The following is a 16,881-nucleotide window of genomic DNA, read 5'->3' as shown; positions in this document are numbered from 1 at the left end:
CATGCAGAAAACATTCAAACAAAATGTCTGACAGAAGAAAAATTAGATCTTCAAAAAGCAAGTATTTAGAAGTAGTATATGTAATTTTTTTGGTAAGCAATTTTATTTGAAAATTATTTAATTTATCGTGTTTTTCAAAATGTATTTGTAGGTGCCATATTATTATATGCTAAATTGCAAACCAAACCAACTGCCGTCTTACAATTTGCCGCAATTCTATCATGCAAAGAAAATATTAATGTTCACCAACTAATTCATAAAACATTCAAGCCCCGTCGTATCTGTAAGTCTTTCATATCCTTTTTTACTTCAGGTGATTTTTACCATTTGCACAGTACCTGTGAAGTATTATGGCCACAGAATAAAACAATTGTAATATGTTACATACTACTTATTATGTGTGTTTTATTATATCTCCATTCTTATTTTAGCCAAAAAATAAGTAGTTATTCCTAGCATTCATTTCCTACTTCATATTCACAATTAATAATGCTTTATACATCTCTTCCTACACGTGAGCTTGTCCTTTTTAAGGACTCTTCTTGTTAACATTACTTTTCAGACTGCCCCTAAAAATCAAGACAAACTTGATAGAGGAACTGAAATTGATAAACATGATGACAGCAAACGTCGACGATGAGATGACGACGGGAAAAACAGAAGGAAAAAACAAACAAAAACAAAAAAACAAAAAAATAGAAAATAATTAAGGATTGAACTATGGCTTATTTGTACAATAATTCTATGCAAACCAAAGTTATGTAGTGACAACATTTTATCTAATACTCATAGGTCTGTCACACTACACCGAATAGGTCTTCCGTACAAGAAACGGATGGCATTTTAGTAAATCCGTTGTTGTTCGTCAATGATCGTTTTATGTTCTTTTTATGTCCTGCTATCATTCGCCAAATGCGTTTCGTGTTAGGTGATGTTCGTTAAGTCCGTCGGCAAGTTTGTGCATGCACAAAACTTGAAACGGAGTGTACCGAATCACACATGTTCGGTATTTATCCGATGTGTGTTCGTATGGTGCTGCATATTGCCGGAGTTTGTTCGCTCTCCTTTCGTTCATGTTCGTTCTTTGTTCGTTGCACTCGGCCCGTGTTCGTTGCAAATACGTTCCTGTGAGGCCTTCACCACCGGATAGCATATTTTTGCATTCGGTGATGTACGTTGACCCAGACCGTCTTAGTGTCACACTACACCGGATCGGTCTTCCGTATAAGAAACGGATGGTATTTTAGCAAATCCGTTAGTGTTCGTCAATGTTCGTTTTATGTTCTTCATATGTCCTGTTATTATCCGCCAAATGCGTTTCGTGTTAGGTGATGTTTGTTTAGTCCGTCGACAATACGTTTCAAGTTTTGTGCATGCACAAAACTTGAAACGGAGTGTGCCGAATACACATGTTCGGAAGTTGTCCGATGTGTGTTCGTACTGTTCTGTATATACCCTGGGTTTGTTCGTTATTCTTTCGTTTATATACCGCGGGTGTTTGCAAGGTTTCGCAGGCGCTTGTGCCGGATGTAGGCCTATGGCGAACATGTGCATCGATCATGGGGAGGGGGCTTTCTGAAGGGTGTGTGACGCAATATCATATTTCCCCCAGTACTTTAGTGACTGACAAGTAGAAAAAAGGGGAAAGGAGAGAAAAAAGAAAAGAAAGTGAGAAAAATTGAAGAGAGAAAAGAAGAGAAAAGTTAAATTGCACGTAATTTAGTAGTAGGCCTATGCATGTAAGTAGTATTGAGGAGGGCACTTTCTGAAGGGTAGAGGACGCAATATCAAATTCCTACCAGTTTTAGTGATTGACAAGAAAGAAAAAAGAAGAGAAAACATGGAAAATGTTAAATTGTATACGTTATTGAGTATAGGCCCAGGATAGTAGTATTAGTAAGCCTAAGTATAGGCCTGTGATTATTATAGACAGTGCTTAAATGTGGTTCCTTGGCCCAAAAGCCTGTGAAAATTACTGCCGGCCAGTCCATATGCAGGGCCCGTGATATTTTGTCACCAAAGTCAGTATTTAAGACGGACTTATAGGTCTATTCCTGACTTTAACATATCAATCCATGCATGCTTTACCTGAAATTACGAGTCTAAAGTCTTATATCTAAGTGTCAGTGGATCAGTGTAACATTTTAAATTTTGCAAATTCAAATCGGGCCTTCTTTGTTTTTTGTTTAAGGCAATAATAGTGTAAAAATGATGCACTAAAAACAAGTTTCCATTTTTAAAACTAAATTTATACACAATAGGCCTAGGCCTAATAATGTAAATAGGCCCTACAGTCCCCGTGCAAATGGCTTCAATTGGAAAAAAAAAAAAAAAAATGGACAAGTCTTCCTTTTTGCTTCTGCTATGGACATCCACGTGTTATTTTTAAAACAATTGTTTACATTATACAATAATGGTGAAAACTTTTTAATGGCTTCAATTAGGCTTTCGTTTCACCAATTTGCGGCTGTTTCAAACTAAAATAGTACCCAATAATAGTGCTAAAATAGTGCAAAAAATGATAAATGGCTTCAATTGGGCCTTCATTCTCATTCTCATCTCTATTGCCCCCGGACGTTGGTTGCCCTGATATATCAGATTTGTAGCCCTTTTGTACTTATTAGCCGATATTTGACCATTTTCGTCAAAATTTACACCCTTAAAAGTTGTCTTTCCCCACTTTGTTCACCCTCTGAAAAAGTGCTTGCTACGTCACTGCCTCTAATGGGTCAAAACCCTCTCAAACACCCTCTCCTCCCCCACTTTTCTGATAGGGTGGACGTCCCTGTTGGTGCCACATGCGACGGATTCGACGGTCATTTGTCGGACGTTGAACGATTGAATATAAAACGCCTGCAGGATTATTAGCGGCCACAACGCATAGAGAGAGAGGTATGAGAATCGGAGCCATGAGCCGGTCATTTGTCGGACGTTGAACGATCGGATATAAGACGCCTGCATGATTATTAGCGGCCACAACGCATAGAGCGACGAACGGGAATCGGACCCAAAATCCCACCGAAGCTTCTGCCGGACTGGTGGTTTTTCCACCGAATGAAATATTTTGCAATTCGGTGATGTACGTTGATCCAGTCCGTCGTAGTGTGACAGACCTATTACCTTGTGAAAAAAAATTTCGCATCTGATTTCTGGGCTGCAGCCTTCAGTATTCAACCGTAAATTTTAACTGAACTGCAACTGAACAGATATTTGATTTTACAGAATAATAAAGTAGATGAATTTTCACTGAAATATGACTGACCAATTTACATCAAAAGTGGACACTTTGCGGCAAACATCTTTTCAATATTATTATGGATGAAATCATGCATAAAAAATAAAAGCATAAAAGAAATCATGACTTATTTTCCTGAATTGATGTCTCAAAATAAAGCTGTTAAAATTTTACTTAAAGGGCATATCTATTGCAAAAACAAGTTTATCTCCATTCGAAGAGAGTTATTATTACATTACAAAGTGATACTTGTTGCAATTTTTATGCGTATTTCTCCTGCAAAAAGAGAAATTGTGTTGGTAAGTTCGGGCTCGTACGTGTCCTTCCCCTGTTCAAAGCGAAATTAATTTTCAAGGCAGCGGGCTGAAGACGTAAGTAAATGAAGCGGACACTATAGGGGAGAGTGGGTTAATCCCAAATATCTTTTCATTTAAGCCTATTACTACACATTAAAACAACGTAAGATAGAATAAACCATACCAATATCAAGAGTGGGATTACCCGCCGTTCCCTTATCATGCCTATGTTCATGATAACACAATGAGCCTAGAGCTCTTTTCATGTCATGTTCATTCATGCATAGATCATCTAGATCAACGCTCTGCAGGGTCTATTGTTCTATTGTTTCCGATTAGAGCGCTGACATATTGGAAAATGTTGCCAATCAATATTCATGAGAGTGTACATTCAACGTCCAGTTTGCGAAATTGGGTGAGTTGTGTTTGGTAGGTGTGAAATACATCTGACTGGGCGTTTTAATTACGTAACGAATAAAGGCATTGACATCATCGAATGGCTGCCCAGTGCTGTTATGTGTTTAGTTATTAGCTGTTATTAATAAGGCCTAATAATTATTATTAAATGTATTCATCATTCCTTTCTTTTCCCTTCTCTGTACTTATTCTTTCCTAGGCCTACACTTTATCACTCCCTCGCTCTCATTGTCCCCTCTAACCCTCCCTCTTTCATTCCCATCATTTTCCTTATATTTCTATTTATATACTTGTCTTTATTATATCTTTTAATTTCTCCTTCCTCCAGCCCTCTCTCATTCTCCATATCCCTCCTCCCTCTTCCTCCTCCTCCTCCCTCCCAAGACTTCTCACAGAGGTGAATCTGCCCCTCCCCAACCCCCTCCCTCTTTGGGTACGCCACTATTTCTATACCAATCTCCTTCTTAAAATAAAATTAAATGGAAATTTCTTAAAAACCACCTTTATAGGCCTATACTTGTACTTACATGTATACGTATAGCGATTACCATTATAGTGTAATAGAGATATATGGACTGGACATGGCAGCCTTCATACATTCTAATGTGTATCGATCAGCAAGAGCATTCAATTTATTTAAATGAAACGCCTTATGTCAGGTGGGTGGTAAAGATGATTGCATCGACAGCTAAAGCCTCCTTATAGAATTCAGACCCACACAAGCACACATTTGGGATACATCAGTACAATGGTACCACTTTACACATGACTGCCCTTACACATGACTGTAGTGTGGTCACTTATTGATACTCGCCTGTTGTGTAGAGCGTTAATATGATGCCGGATCAGTGACCAATTTAATGGCGGAACCCCTTTATGCGAAACAATGGTACCACTTTTATGAATAGCCTGTCGCATCTTCTAATCGGCATCAAACGAACAAAAGATTATATAATCTATTGCGACTCTATTTCTATTAAAAGCTCTTTGATCTAGATGATCTATGATTCATGTATAAATGCGCGACCTTCAATGGTCAACAATGGTTAGCTACCAGCTCATTGAAATTGTTTATTTGCATAATAAATACAATATTGATATTTTATTTTTTTAGTCCAAATATTTCTCATGATATTGATATATAACAATTTACTAATATATATATTAAAAAAAATTAGCTTGCCAATGATATGATGTTGTCAGAGCAATATATATGCCCTTTAAATAAATAATATCTCAAATTTGATCAAAGAGGGGTAACCTTTTGCAGTAAGTTAGGCCCGCGCCACCCCTCCTTCTGGAAATCAAATGGCATCAACGCATTCAGGCAGCTGTTTTACATCCGCATCTATGCAGCATATTTAAACGCGTGCGTGTGTACGCCAGCGATTGAAACGTCACTGCAAGGTGAAAATCATGATGGTGACGTTCTTATTGATTCTTTATTGAGTTCATTTTTGGTTCGCAATTTGGAGAAATAGTCTTCAATAACTGATTAATGCTCCTAAATATTTTTACAGTAAGTAAGTATTTTAAGTAAAATATGTAAGAATTTCTATAAAGTAATACCTCCGACGTAATTGTCAACAGTCCATAATCTTTTCATCAGCATAATATTACCATTATGTGTCGCTCAATCTAAAGTCTGCACAAAAAGTAACGCAGCTGTAATACGCCTATTGTGAAAATATTTTCACAATATTTCAACATTAAAAGAAAGATAATTTATTTACGCGCATTTTGGTACCCAATTTGGTCCAATTTTGTTCAATATTAACAATACAGCAGTGTTTTGAAAGAAAGATACACGATTTTAAAAGTTGCAGCTATTTGTATTGATTTGTAGTAAGCGCGAAGATAATGGCATAATAACCATTGATCGATGTAAACTGCAACTTTTAAATTAGGGTATTTTTATTTAAAAGCACTACTGAGTTGTTAATATCGAACGAAATTTGACAAATGCGGTATCAAAATGCGCGTAAATAAATCATCCTTCACTCTATGTTGAAATACAGTAAGCCAAAAAATTAAGGTACCAGTTATGTTCACCTCCTGTATATCATAAACAAAGACAGATATGTCATAATTGCTTTCATTGATTAGAACACAAAAGTGCAACTTTTGATTTCGTTTCTTCATTAGGATTTAGATCACCGTTTCTTTAATTCTCAACCAATTTCAACAAATAAGGTCTTAAATCAGAGCTAAAGAGTACAGGTATTGACTGTTTGTTTTAATTTTGACATATTTGTCTTTATTTGGGATATACAGGGGTGAACATAACTGGTACCTTAATTCTTTGGCTCACTGTATTATACAAAACCATTATTAGTTCTGAAGCTATGGGCGTATTTATAACAGCTGCGTTACTTTTTGTGCAGACTTTATTTTATTTACGCACACATAACCATAATAAAGGCAAATCTACTTTGTAGAAGCTTGCGAGACAGTTGTCCACGATAGTTTCACGCAAAATTGCTCGACATCAATTCAAGTAATTTGCATATAGTAAAAGGCGAGTGGAATGACAGGAGCCATATTTTCCACCTGTGGCTATTTCATTATATAATTGCTGTGCGTTTCTTAATATTAATATATAGATATATATATATATATATATAGAAGCCAAATATCGCAATTATGTCTGCATAGGTCTTGTTATTCTAGCCAATAATTATACCGGTGGAAATTGTAAACATTTTCCCGAACCTGAGATAAATCATGCACATGGGGATGAATTGGGCTAGGTTATTCTCTTCTTTGACCGCCTTAACTCCTTTAATTCCATACTAATCGAAAAAAACCGGCGGAAACCAGTCCTCACGCCAAATCATGTGATGTCGACAATCATTGTTTTCAATTAACGATTCGTTTCGTTATACATTGTTATAGTGTTATATGATTGGTTCAATCAATCATAAAAGATCTGATACCTGTATGAATGTACTTTTGTCAGTTTAACATCTGTTATTTATAGGTCGCATTCAACGCAGTGATGAGTGACGCTATAAATTGGACGTTTTGGAGTCTACCAGACGCCTTTTCTACAATATTGTTGTTGTAGCGATCTTCTGTTTACCACTGAATGCTGGTTGTTGCTTAGCAACGTGGTTGCCAGGGTTTTTTCCAAGAAGGTCGTCAAACACGTGACTGAGATTGTATTGCCCTCGTTTCTGTCATGCGGCCGTATCGTCGCGGAACATACTTGTCGCAGCGCGTTGAAAGCGTAGTGCATAACATGCGACGCAGATTTTTTGTAATTTGTAAAGAAGTTTCGTTCACTTTAGAATAAAAAGCTTTCATGACAGTAACTTATTTTTAAAATAAAATAAGACTAATTATTTTAGCTATCAAAATTATATTTAACTTTATATAAAAATGCAAAATAAGAATAATGATATGACTTTTTTTGTTTTACTTACTAACATCTATCAATATTTTATCGTACTGGATACCGGGCATTTTTTCTCTCATTCTTTAATTGAATTTTTGACAACATGCTGCGTAAGCCAGAAATAAAATATCACACGTTTGAGGTACCCTGAACAATAACGTCATAAACCACAATCAATAGTTTCACATCTGACATATCTGACATGATCATTCCGTATCAGCTCCAATCTGGACATTTTGAACATCGGCAGCAAACGATTAATTAGCATCCTCAAACCTGAGAAGATTGTTGAACGCAACTGTAATCACCATGAATTCCAGATACCTCATGGTAATGTGTCTCTTACTGGGAAGTACAATTTGTGATTTGTCTGTAAGCGCTAACCCACTGCTTCGAGCGAAACGAGGATTAGTACGAGTTAAACGATGCGAGTGGTATGAAGAAAGATGTAAGTTTAGGTTTTTATGTATAATTTTGTATGTTTTATTTGTAAGTAGGTACGTGTATGTATTACGGTATGTTATCCGCGTGATTTAGCAAAAAATTAGCATTCACTCAGATGTACATAGCTTATAAATCACCTCACATGCCCACCTAGCTCATCTGGTAACATCCTGCTATCTCTAAGGACCTAATTTTCGCTATCACTAATTACAAAAAAAGGTCCTTTACTTCTAAGGCTCGATATTACTAAATAAGGTTTCTTTACATCGAAGGTTCATCATCACTAATTTCTAATAAGGTTCGCTCTCTGTAATTTCAAATAAGGTTCGCTATATCTAATTAAAAAAATGTTCGCTAGCTCTAATTTCAAATAAGGTTCACTATCTCTAATTTCAAATAAGGTTCTCTATCTCTAATTTCGAGTTCGATTTCGAACCTTATTTAGATAGCGAACCTGATTTAATATTAGTGATAGTGAACTTTTCTTAAAATTACTGATATCGAACATTTTTTTTTTAGAGATATTGAACCTTAAAACTAGCGAACCTTATTGCTAATTACATCGATTGCATCACATACTGTATTTTCGAGATTTGTGACTTATTTGAGAAAATATAGCAATATGTTTTGGATTTCTTCAAATCCACCAAATTACAGACCATTCTAACCAATGAGATATTTGGATCTATACGGTGAACTATAGATTGAAATGCCTTACTAAAATGCGCATTTAAGCAGTATTTTCTATAGAGAAAGACTGACATCCTTTTAAATGGAGAGCCGATTTGGTGATCTGCGCCCTTATGCCAAAAATAGTTTTCAGCAGAGAACTTCAGCGGTCTGCCAATTTGGCGCAGTTATTGTCGTATACGTAAGTGTGCTTCTGATTGGCTAATTGAATCACGTCATCATCACATCGATACCTCATTCGCTGGTCAAGCTGTGTTGCAACGCGTGACCTAAGTTCTTTTTACGCGATAATCAGACAGAGCAGACGAACATCGCCGAAGTAATTTGTTGAATTGTATCATCATGCCGCGTGAGCAAACTCAAAAATAGCGCGAACGTACATAAAAGTAACTTTTTTACCCGAAATTTACATGTGCCTGCCCATAGACCCCATTCGTAGCATTGAATTGGTTGTCAGGGATTTTAATGAAATTTCAGCATACATGATATGCAGCCAGCACTGGTTACCATTCAACGCCTTTATCAGTGAGAGCGTACATTATAGCTATATGAATTATCACGCCATAGCACTTCGCGCGATGTCGCCAGGTCTGAACGCTGTACCGGCGCGGCGTCAGCTGAATTCAAGTACGCTTAGAGGGCACAGGCATGGAAAATTCCAATCTGTTTATTTATTAATATGTGAGTATAATCCCATTTGGGGTATAATACATGCATGACTGACCGAAAAACTTTTCAATCGAAATTACATGTATCAGGGTGTTATGAAAGCCGGTTAGATTTCATGATGGACTTCGAATGTCTATATGATAGTGATGTGAGTAATAATGATTGTATGGGGGGAGGAGGATTAGCTGGGCAGTTATGCCGGCCATGTGCCCGACCTATTCAATGGAATTGGCCGAGAGTTAGTCGGGGAGTTTTAACTTTTTAGAAATTTAGCCCTGGCATAAGTCCCAGCCACCCCCCTGTACCCATGGACAAGTATAGTGATAGCGTACATTATAGCTACATGATGAGATTATCTTCTAAATAGGCACAATTTCACGGCTTTACCTGACACGTAATGGCGCGAGCTATAATTATTTTTGTAGCGTACACTGATGCAGAAATCATATTTTGCAAAACCTGATTTCAACCTCTGCATCCGGGCTCTGCATTGAATGTTGGTTGAAATCAGGTTGAAATTTCAACTTTCTGTATCAACGTTGAAATTTCTGCACATGATATCAACGTTACTAACCACTTTTAGGTTGAAGGTATGAAATCAAGTTTGGTTTGTAAGTTGTAATTTAAAAAACGGCGATAATTTTGCAATGAAAAGCAAATCCACCAAAAAGTAGAGCTATAACACATTGATATGCATATAAGCCTAGGGCATGAGCCAATTTGTCATTGTACTATAAAGACCACATTCTTCAAAGGCAAACACACACACACCCACCCCCACCCACCAATGACAATTTTTGTTAAAAAACAACTGTATTTTGTCCAAGGTAATTGCAGACTCCAGTCTTCCCATACGGTACCCTATAACCCTAAACCCTACACCTGCGCCATAACACTAACCATAATGCTAGCCCTAATCCTAACCCTTACCTAGCCCTTATCCCAACCCTAACCATAACATCCCTTAACATGCAAAGCCTAATCCTAAATCAATTTCTACCCTTAGTCCAAACCCAAATCATATAGCCTAAGGGGGTGCTCCTTTTGAATGCATAATGGTTTGGACATTCAAAATCATAGTTGCCACACAATGTGAATTTTCTTAAACATGGAATTTTCTTAGTGACAAATTACCGTACATCAGGCTAACATTTTGTTAATATTTTTAAATGTTTTCAAAAATGTGATTGTAAACTATTTTTGCAAACATTTTTGCCAAATATTGTGTCAATATTTAAATAACATTATGTTAAAATATTTGAACCCAGCAAACACAGAAATGTTCTTAAAATGTTTTTTGAAACCTTTTAATAACATTTAAATGTCGGGTTATATAAAGGTCATGAAACGTTTTCATAACGTTTTGTATGAAAACACACTACAACAATATTTTTAAATATTTTCAAAAAATATTATTGTAATCTATTTTTGCAAACATTTTTGCCAAATATTGTGTCAATATTTAAATAACATTATGTTAAAATATTTGAACCCAGCAAACACAGAAATGTTCTTAAAATGTGTTTTTTTCGAAACCTTTTAATAACATTTAAATGTCGGGTTATCTAAAGGTCATGAAAACGTTTTTAAAACGTTATAGAAAATATTTTGGGCAAACATTTTTCGCAAAATATTTTTTCAACCCCAAAATAACATTATGTTTAGAATGTTTTGTATCAAGTTTTCAAGAATGTTTTTGGAATGTTATTAAAACGTTTTTTATACCCTTTATATAACCCGACATTTAAATGTTTTCTGTAAAACATTTTTGTTTGCTGAGCAGTAGATTATCAAAAAAATTTTTAAGGTTATGAAAACGTTTTATACTCTTAATATACCCTTTATATAACCCGACATTTAAACGTTTTCTGACAACCTTTTATAACCTTTTGCGAATGATGTCGAAAACGTTTTGTGTTTGCTGGGAAGTCAACCCCCAACAAAAAAATTCAAAGCCCACTAAAACCAACCCCACCACCCAAAGAAAATTGTTCAACACTCAACCGCCTTTTGTGTAAAATTGACAACTGGCCCGGTAAATACACAATTTATTTTAGGCGAACATTTTAGGCGATTTTTTAATAATATATTTGCCACTTCAGATAACTGAGACAACACTGGGCATGTCAAATACTTGGCCCCCCCCCCCCCGGATTTTTAAAAAGCCAACACTACATACAACATTATATGAATTATATAGTATGATTTTTATTATCATTATTAATATTGTTATTATTGTTGTTGCTGCTGTGCATGTTATTATGTATGCATTATATTATCCATTATTTTATTCGTTATTCAGGCACTACTAATGGTGGAATTGGTGGTGGTGCGGTAGGTATTCCGTAATTCAAATAGCTTAAAAATAAAAATGAATGAAAATAAAGTATGAATCTGTGTATGAACCTGAGCCCTCAAATGGGGGGGGTATTTTTAATGGACCTTTATATTTCGTCGGCAGAGTGCTACACTATCGTAAGTGACATTTTTGGCCAAAAGGAGATTTTGATGAATTGTGGAAGGCCATATAAAAACACACATTTTAATCCAGGTTTTAAGTTTCAAAATTGCTTAATTATTTTTTAATTAATAAAATAAAATATCGTAAGTGCAATGCAATTTTAATTGGTGCATGCAAGACTATCGTATGTGCCACTTACGCTACTTTATTGGGCCTAAACAACAAAATCACGGAATGCTACACCATCGTAAGTGCAAAACAGTCTCTAACACATCACTGGCTGTGACGCTGACGGCCGTATGCGTTGTCATCATGCTGGTTAAGTTCATAGCTCCCATGACTGGTAATAGAGACGATTATTAGATTCAGTAATAATTCTTGAGAGATAAAATTGCGCCCAAAGGTGTCTTGCTATTGTAAATATTATGTGCCAAAATAAATTAACACTTGTTAAGAAACATAAAATGACAAAATACTGGACATTTGAGCCGACTAACACATATCCTAATTTAGCAATGAATGCTACACTATCGTATGTGGCACATACGATAGTGTTGCACTCTACACTTATTTCTATTTGAGTGCAACACTATCGTATGTGGCACATACGATAGTGTTGCACTCTACACTCATTTCTATTTGAGTTCAACACTATCGTATGTGGCACTTACGACATCTAAATCAGTAAATAACTCGTCGATTTATTGTTTCCTTTCGTTTCCTTTATAATCGGTTACTCAACTGAAGCTATGAATACCAGCTTTATTGCGATATCGCACATTAATCAGTTGAGCTGTTTCAATGAGTGTTATCTTGGTTTAATAGCTTAATGGGGTTAAGTCCTTTAACACCACCTTTTTTATATAGTTTATATTATTACAATCAAATTGCTTTAATGCCATGTCATTTTATGGCTACTTGGAAACAAACGGCTACGCAAAACACAAATATGCTCCTCCTGTAAAACTGTCCAAACTGCACTTACGATAGTGTAGTACTCTGCCGACGATTTAACATGTAAAGAATAAAGAGATAAGGATTGAGAAGGCTGGAAATGGCGCTTTAGCGTCATTTTATGCCATTTTAGGCACGTAAAAGGTGCATAAATGAGAATCCCACACAAATGTGTAACAAAATTCGCATCAAATGCTACTTGAGCAAGTACATATATTTAAATACTAAAGAGAGTGCTATAACCAAATTAAAAAATGTCATATACCTTAGTGGTTATAAAATAAAGGTGAATCATTTCAGCAACCTTTTCTAAATTAAAATAATATAACAAATGTGCCTACATGATATTTAAAAACAGTGACATGATCGACGGGAAATATAATAAACACAATTTTTCATCACATTCGCCATCACACATAACAAAGGACGATTATTTGCGACGGTGAACCTGAAAATTCTGAAAATTGCGTTTATTATATATAATTCCCGTCGATCATGTCACTGTTTTTCCACTGTTTTTCCATGTTATATTTTCTCTGCAGGTTAAACACCACTAATTATGTATTACACGGGTTTCAATGGGAAAATGGCTAATTTCGGATGGAATTTTCTCATATTCAGAACTCTCACAGTTAAATGCCACTAATATTAGGTGAAACTATATGGCGAATATTTACTAAAAACCGAAGCCACGCGTATGAATTTTGGTACTATTCCAACAAAAATGTCATGTAATGAGAGAAAATATACCAAGTACTTTTTGGCTATATAACTTGATCAATTTCAGCGATTTTAATGCAGTCTTTTCAGATGCCATGCAAACAAATAGTTACTTGTCGTATTTCCATGTATTGCCCAGGCCTTTTAGTGGTATGTAACCTGCAGGGAGAATGGCAATTTATTTCTCGTACTTATGACTTATGACTCTTCGGGTCAATCGAAAATATTGACATTTCAATCTACCAAGAGTGAAAATCACATATTTTTTTCTCCATACGAGTAAAATTTTCACTCTGCAAAGAGTGAAATTTCAATCTTTTTAGAGTGAAATTTTCAATCTTTTCACAGAGTGTTCCCTCAGCATAATCTCTCTCGATTGAAGTTTATTTATGTTTATTAAATTTAAATGTTTCCACCGCCACTGACTTAACTGAGCAAATTCCCCATGCCCTTATAATCAGTATCATTTTCTTAATAAATTTTAGAATACAATATCGAATACTATTCTTTTACAAATCGCACACTGCTCCCTGTAAGCGAGACCGGGAAGATCAATTGAAGATAATAAAATGGGATCCTTTTCACTGTTAAATTTCAGGAGGCCCCGTCTGGGGATGTGGATAATGAAGAAGGTTCCGATGAGGATGAATCGAACCAAAAGTCCGATGAGAGTAACGAAAAGCAAAGCTCCAATGAGAATGGATCAAACGAAAACTCCGATGAGAGTAAAGAGAACCAAGGCTCCTAAGCGGACAGGGGAAAATAAAATAAGACAAGTATAAAGTGGACAAAAAGAAGAACAAAATTACGGCTTAGCTGCTTTTAAAATCATAGAGAAAAAAACGTCTTATAGACGAATCCAATTTCACGCATTCCTACACCTCAATGGCAGCCATAGCTGGGTCCCCGTCGGCTCCATCTCACCTAAAATCGTATTGTACATTCAACAACTAATGCAACTGAACTGAATTGACACCTGGTTGTGGAGATCTATTAGATAAATTTACTTTTTGTTCCATCACATCACAAGGGGGACTTTTCGGCAAACTGATATCGATATGGTTAAAATCATGCATGACAAAATAGAGAGAATAGAAACAGAAGTCATGACTTATTTTCACTTATTGTAATGCCTCTAATAATTTCAGTATTCACAGCCAATTCCAACTACATTGAAGCGCACTGATACGTGATTCTACAGATATATATCGTCGGCCGTATCACATACTGACGTATTCGACATTTTTAACATTTTTGAGAAAATTGGTATATTAGTTTCTTATGTTCTACTCTATATATTCACCAAAAACCATGCCTCAAAGTGGCTTAAGGGATCTGGAATGAGCGTTTTGAGCGTTTCGACAGTATTTTTGTGGGACATGAGAGCACATCAGACATATCGAATTGCATTCTGAATACGAAGAATGTCTTTCTGATATCAAATAATTTTCATTTTTTGAAATTCACGATATAATACAAATTTTATGACAAATTATTAAAATTTGATATTTTTCACATTTTTGATATATAACAGTCCTCGAAGTAAATTTTATAAATCTAATGATATATTCTTAAAGTGTATGTAGCTGGGAGGAAAAGCCGACGATCAATTGAAAATTTTGACCTTTCATATTGAAGATATGGATTTTTTCCCAAAAAGACCTATATATATTTTTTTTTTTTTGGTGTTTTGGGAAAATAAATCCATATCTTCAATACAAAAGGTCAAAATTTTCAATTGATCGTCGGCTTTTCATCCCACCTACATACACTTTAAGTATAAATTATCAGATTTATAAAGTTTATTTCGAGTACTGTTAAATATCAAAAATATCAATGTTTAATCATTTGCCATAAAATGTGTATTCCTAGCAAACACAAAAACGTTTTTAAAACGTTTTAAATAAGTTATATTTTGGGTTTTGGTTTAGGTAAAAACGTTTTAATAACATTAAAATGTCGGGTTATATAAAGGTCATTAAATCGTTTTAAAACGTTTTGTATGAAAACACACTACAACAATATTTTTAAAATGTTTTCGAAATGTCATTGTAAACTATTTTTGCAAACAAATATTTTGTCAACACTTAAATAACATTATGTTAAAATATTTGCACCCAGCAAACACAGAAATGTTGTTAAAATGTTTTTTACAAAACGTTTTAATAACATTTAAATGTCGGGTTATATAAAGGTTGTTAAGACATTTTAACAACGTTATTGTACATATTTTGGGCAAAATTTTTTTGCAAAATATTTTGTTCAACCCCAAAATAACATTCTGTTTAGAATGATTTGTACCAAGTTTTAAAAATGTTTTTAAAACGTTTTTATACCCTTTATATAACCCGACATTTAAATGTTTTCTTTAAAACAATTGTGTTTGCTGTGCAGTAAATTACCGACAAATGTTATCTAATGTTATGAAAACGTTTTGTACCATTAATGTACCCTTTATATAACCCGACATTTAAACGTTTTCTGACAACCTTTTATAACCTTTTGCGAATGATGTCGAAAAAGTTTTGTGTTTGCTGGGTTACATTGCGAATTTCAAAAAATCAAAATTATTTGATATCAGAAGGACATTCTTGTCTGATGTGCTCTAATGTCCCACAATAAATACTGTGCAGGACTTGGGCATTATATTGTTACATGTATACATGAGCTTGATCGATATGTTACATTATGTTTGTGAATAGTAATTATTGATTAAAGAAAAGTAGGGCACAATCCGGAAATTGAGGTATAATAATAATGATCAATCACAATTGCACATGTTGCAATCATAAAATCCATCAATGACAGTTCCAATCTGGATATTTTAAACTTCGACAACAAGTGATTAAAGGAAATCTGTACCATAAACTAATCAATGGCTAATATAGTTATATACCCCTAAATTAAACATATCAGACCGTCTATATGAATTTCGGAATATTCCTAACAAAGAAATGGCACTTTTAATCCTTTGTTTCTGCGATTCAAGGTAGCCGCCATGATAGCTGCTTGCGAATCCTTTCTGCCACAAGCGGTAGTGTAAGCTTTCACACAGACCCTCGGCTACCACACCACTCCACGCCATACATAAATTCTCCCAGTCACATTTCCCCAATATGAAATTTAAAAAAAGTAAAATTAAATTTGACGGAGGCGGGGTTCGAACTCACGGCGCACCGCTTTGGATACGCTATGAGCCTAGCGCCTTAGACCGCTCGGCCTCTTGTCTTATTGGTATCCATTTGAAACTTCAACATAGGACTACCACGTGACAAGCAAAGGCAGAAAACGTACCATATTTTGGAATTTTATTTGCCTAAAAACATTAATGTGTATTAATAGCGCTCAATTGTTGTTAACTGCGTGTTTTACATACAGAAATCCGTTTTGACACGTGCTCGTGTGTCAGTACATTTCCATGGTCAGTAAAATACTATAGAGGAACCTACCATTTTTCTTGTATACACGTTCGATGTTTTTATCAATCATATAAAAAATCCACATTAGACCCCAAATGTTTTTTCAGGAAATAAAAGATTAGATTACCATAAAAACGAAACAGTAATCTTTGGGGGAGTCTAATGTAATTTTTACATAG

At 35.2% G+C, this 16,881-nt stretch overlaps 1 protein-coding gene across 1 annotated transcript; it reads left to right on the top strand.

The window, feature by feature from the left end:
• Positions 1 to 7,517: 7,517 nt before the first annotated feature.
• Positions 7,518 to 14,927, top strand: LOC140138658 (uncharacterized). Its single transcript, XM_072160397.1, has 3 exons — positions 7,518 to 7,793; positions 11,451 to 11,482; positions 13,882 to 14,927. The coding sequence occupies exons 1-3, from the start codon at positions 7,655 to 7,657 to the stop codon at positions 14,029 to 14,031; spliced, it is 321 nt and encodes a 106-aa protein (XP_072016498.1). The 5' UTR covers positions 7,518 to 7,654; the 3' UTR covers positions 14,032 to 14,927.
• Positions 14,928 to 16,881: the final 1,954 nt, after the last annotated feature.

This window comes from Amphiura filiformis, chromosome 18 (assembly GCF_039555335.1).
Source record: "Amphiura filiformis chromosome 18, Afil_fr2py, whole genome shotgun sequence".
NCBI classification, from domain to species: domain Eukaryota; kingdom Metazoa; phylum Echinodermata; class Ophiuroidea; order Amphilepidida; family Amphiuridae; genus Amphiura; species Amphiura filiformis.
The sequence above is the reverse complement of the archived record's forward strand: the minus strand, read 5'-3'. Positions and strand labels throughout refer to the sequence as shown.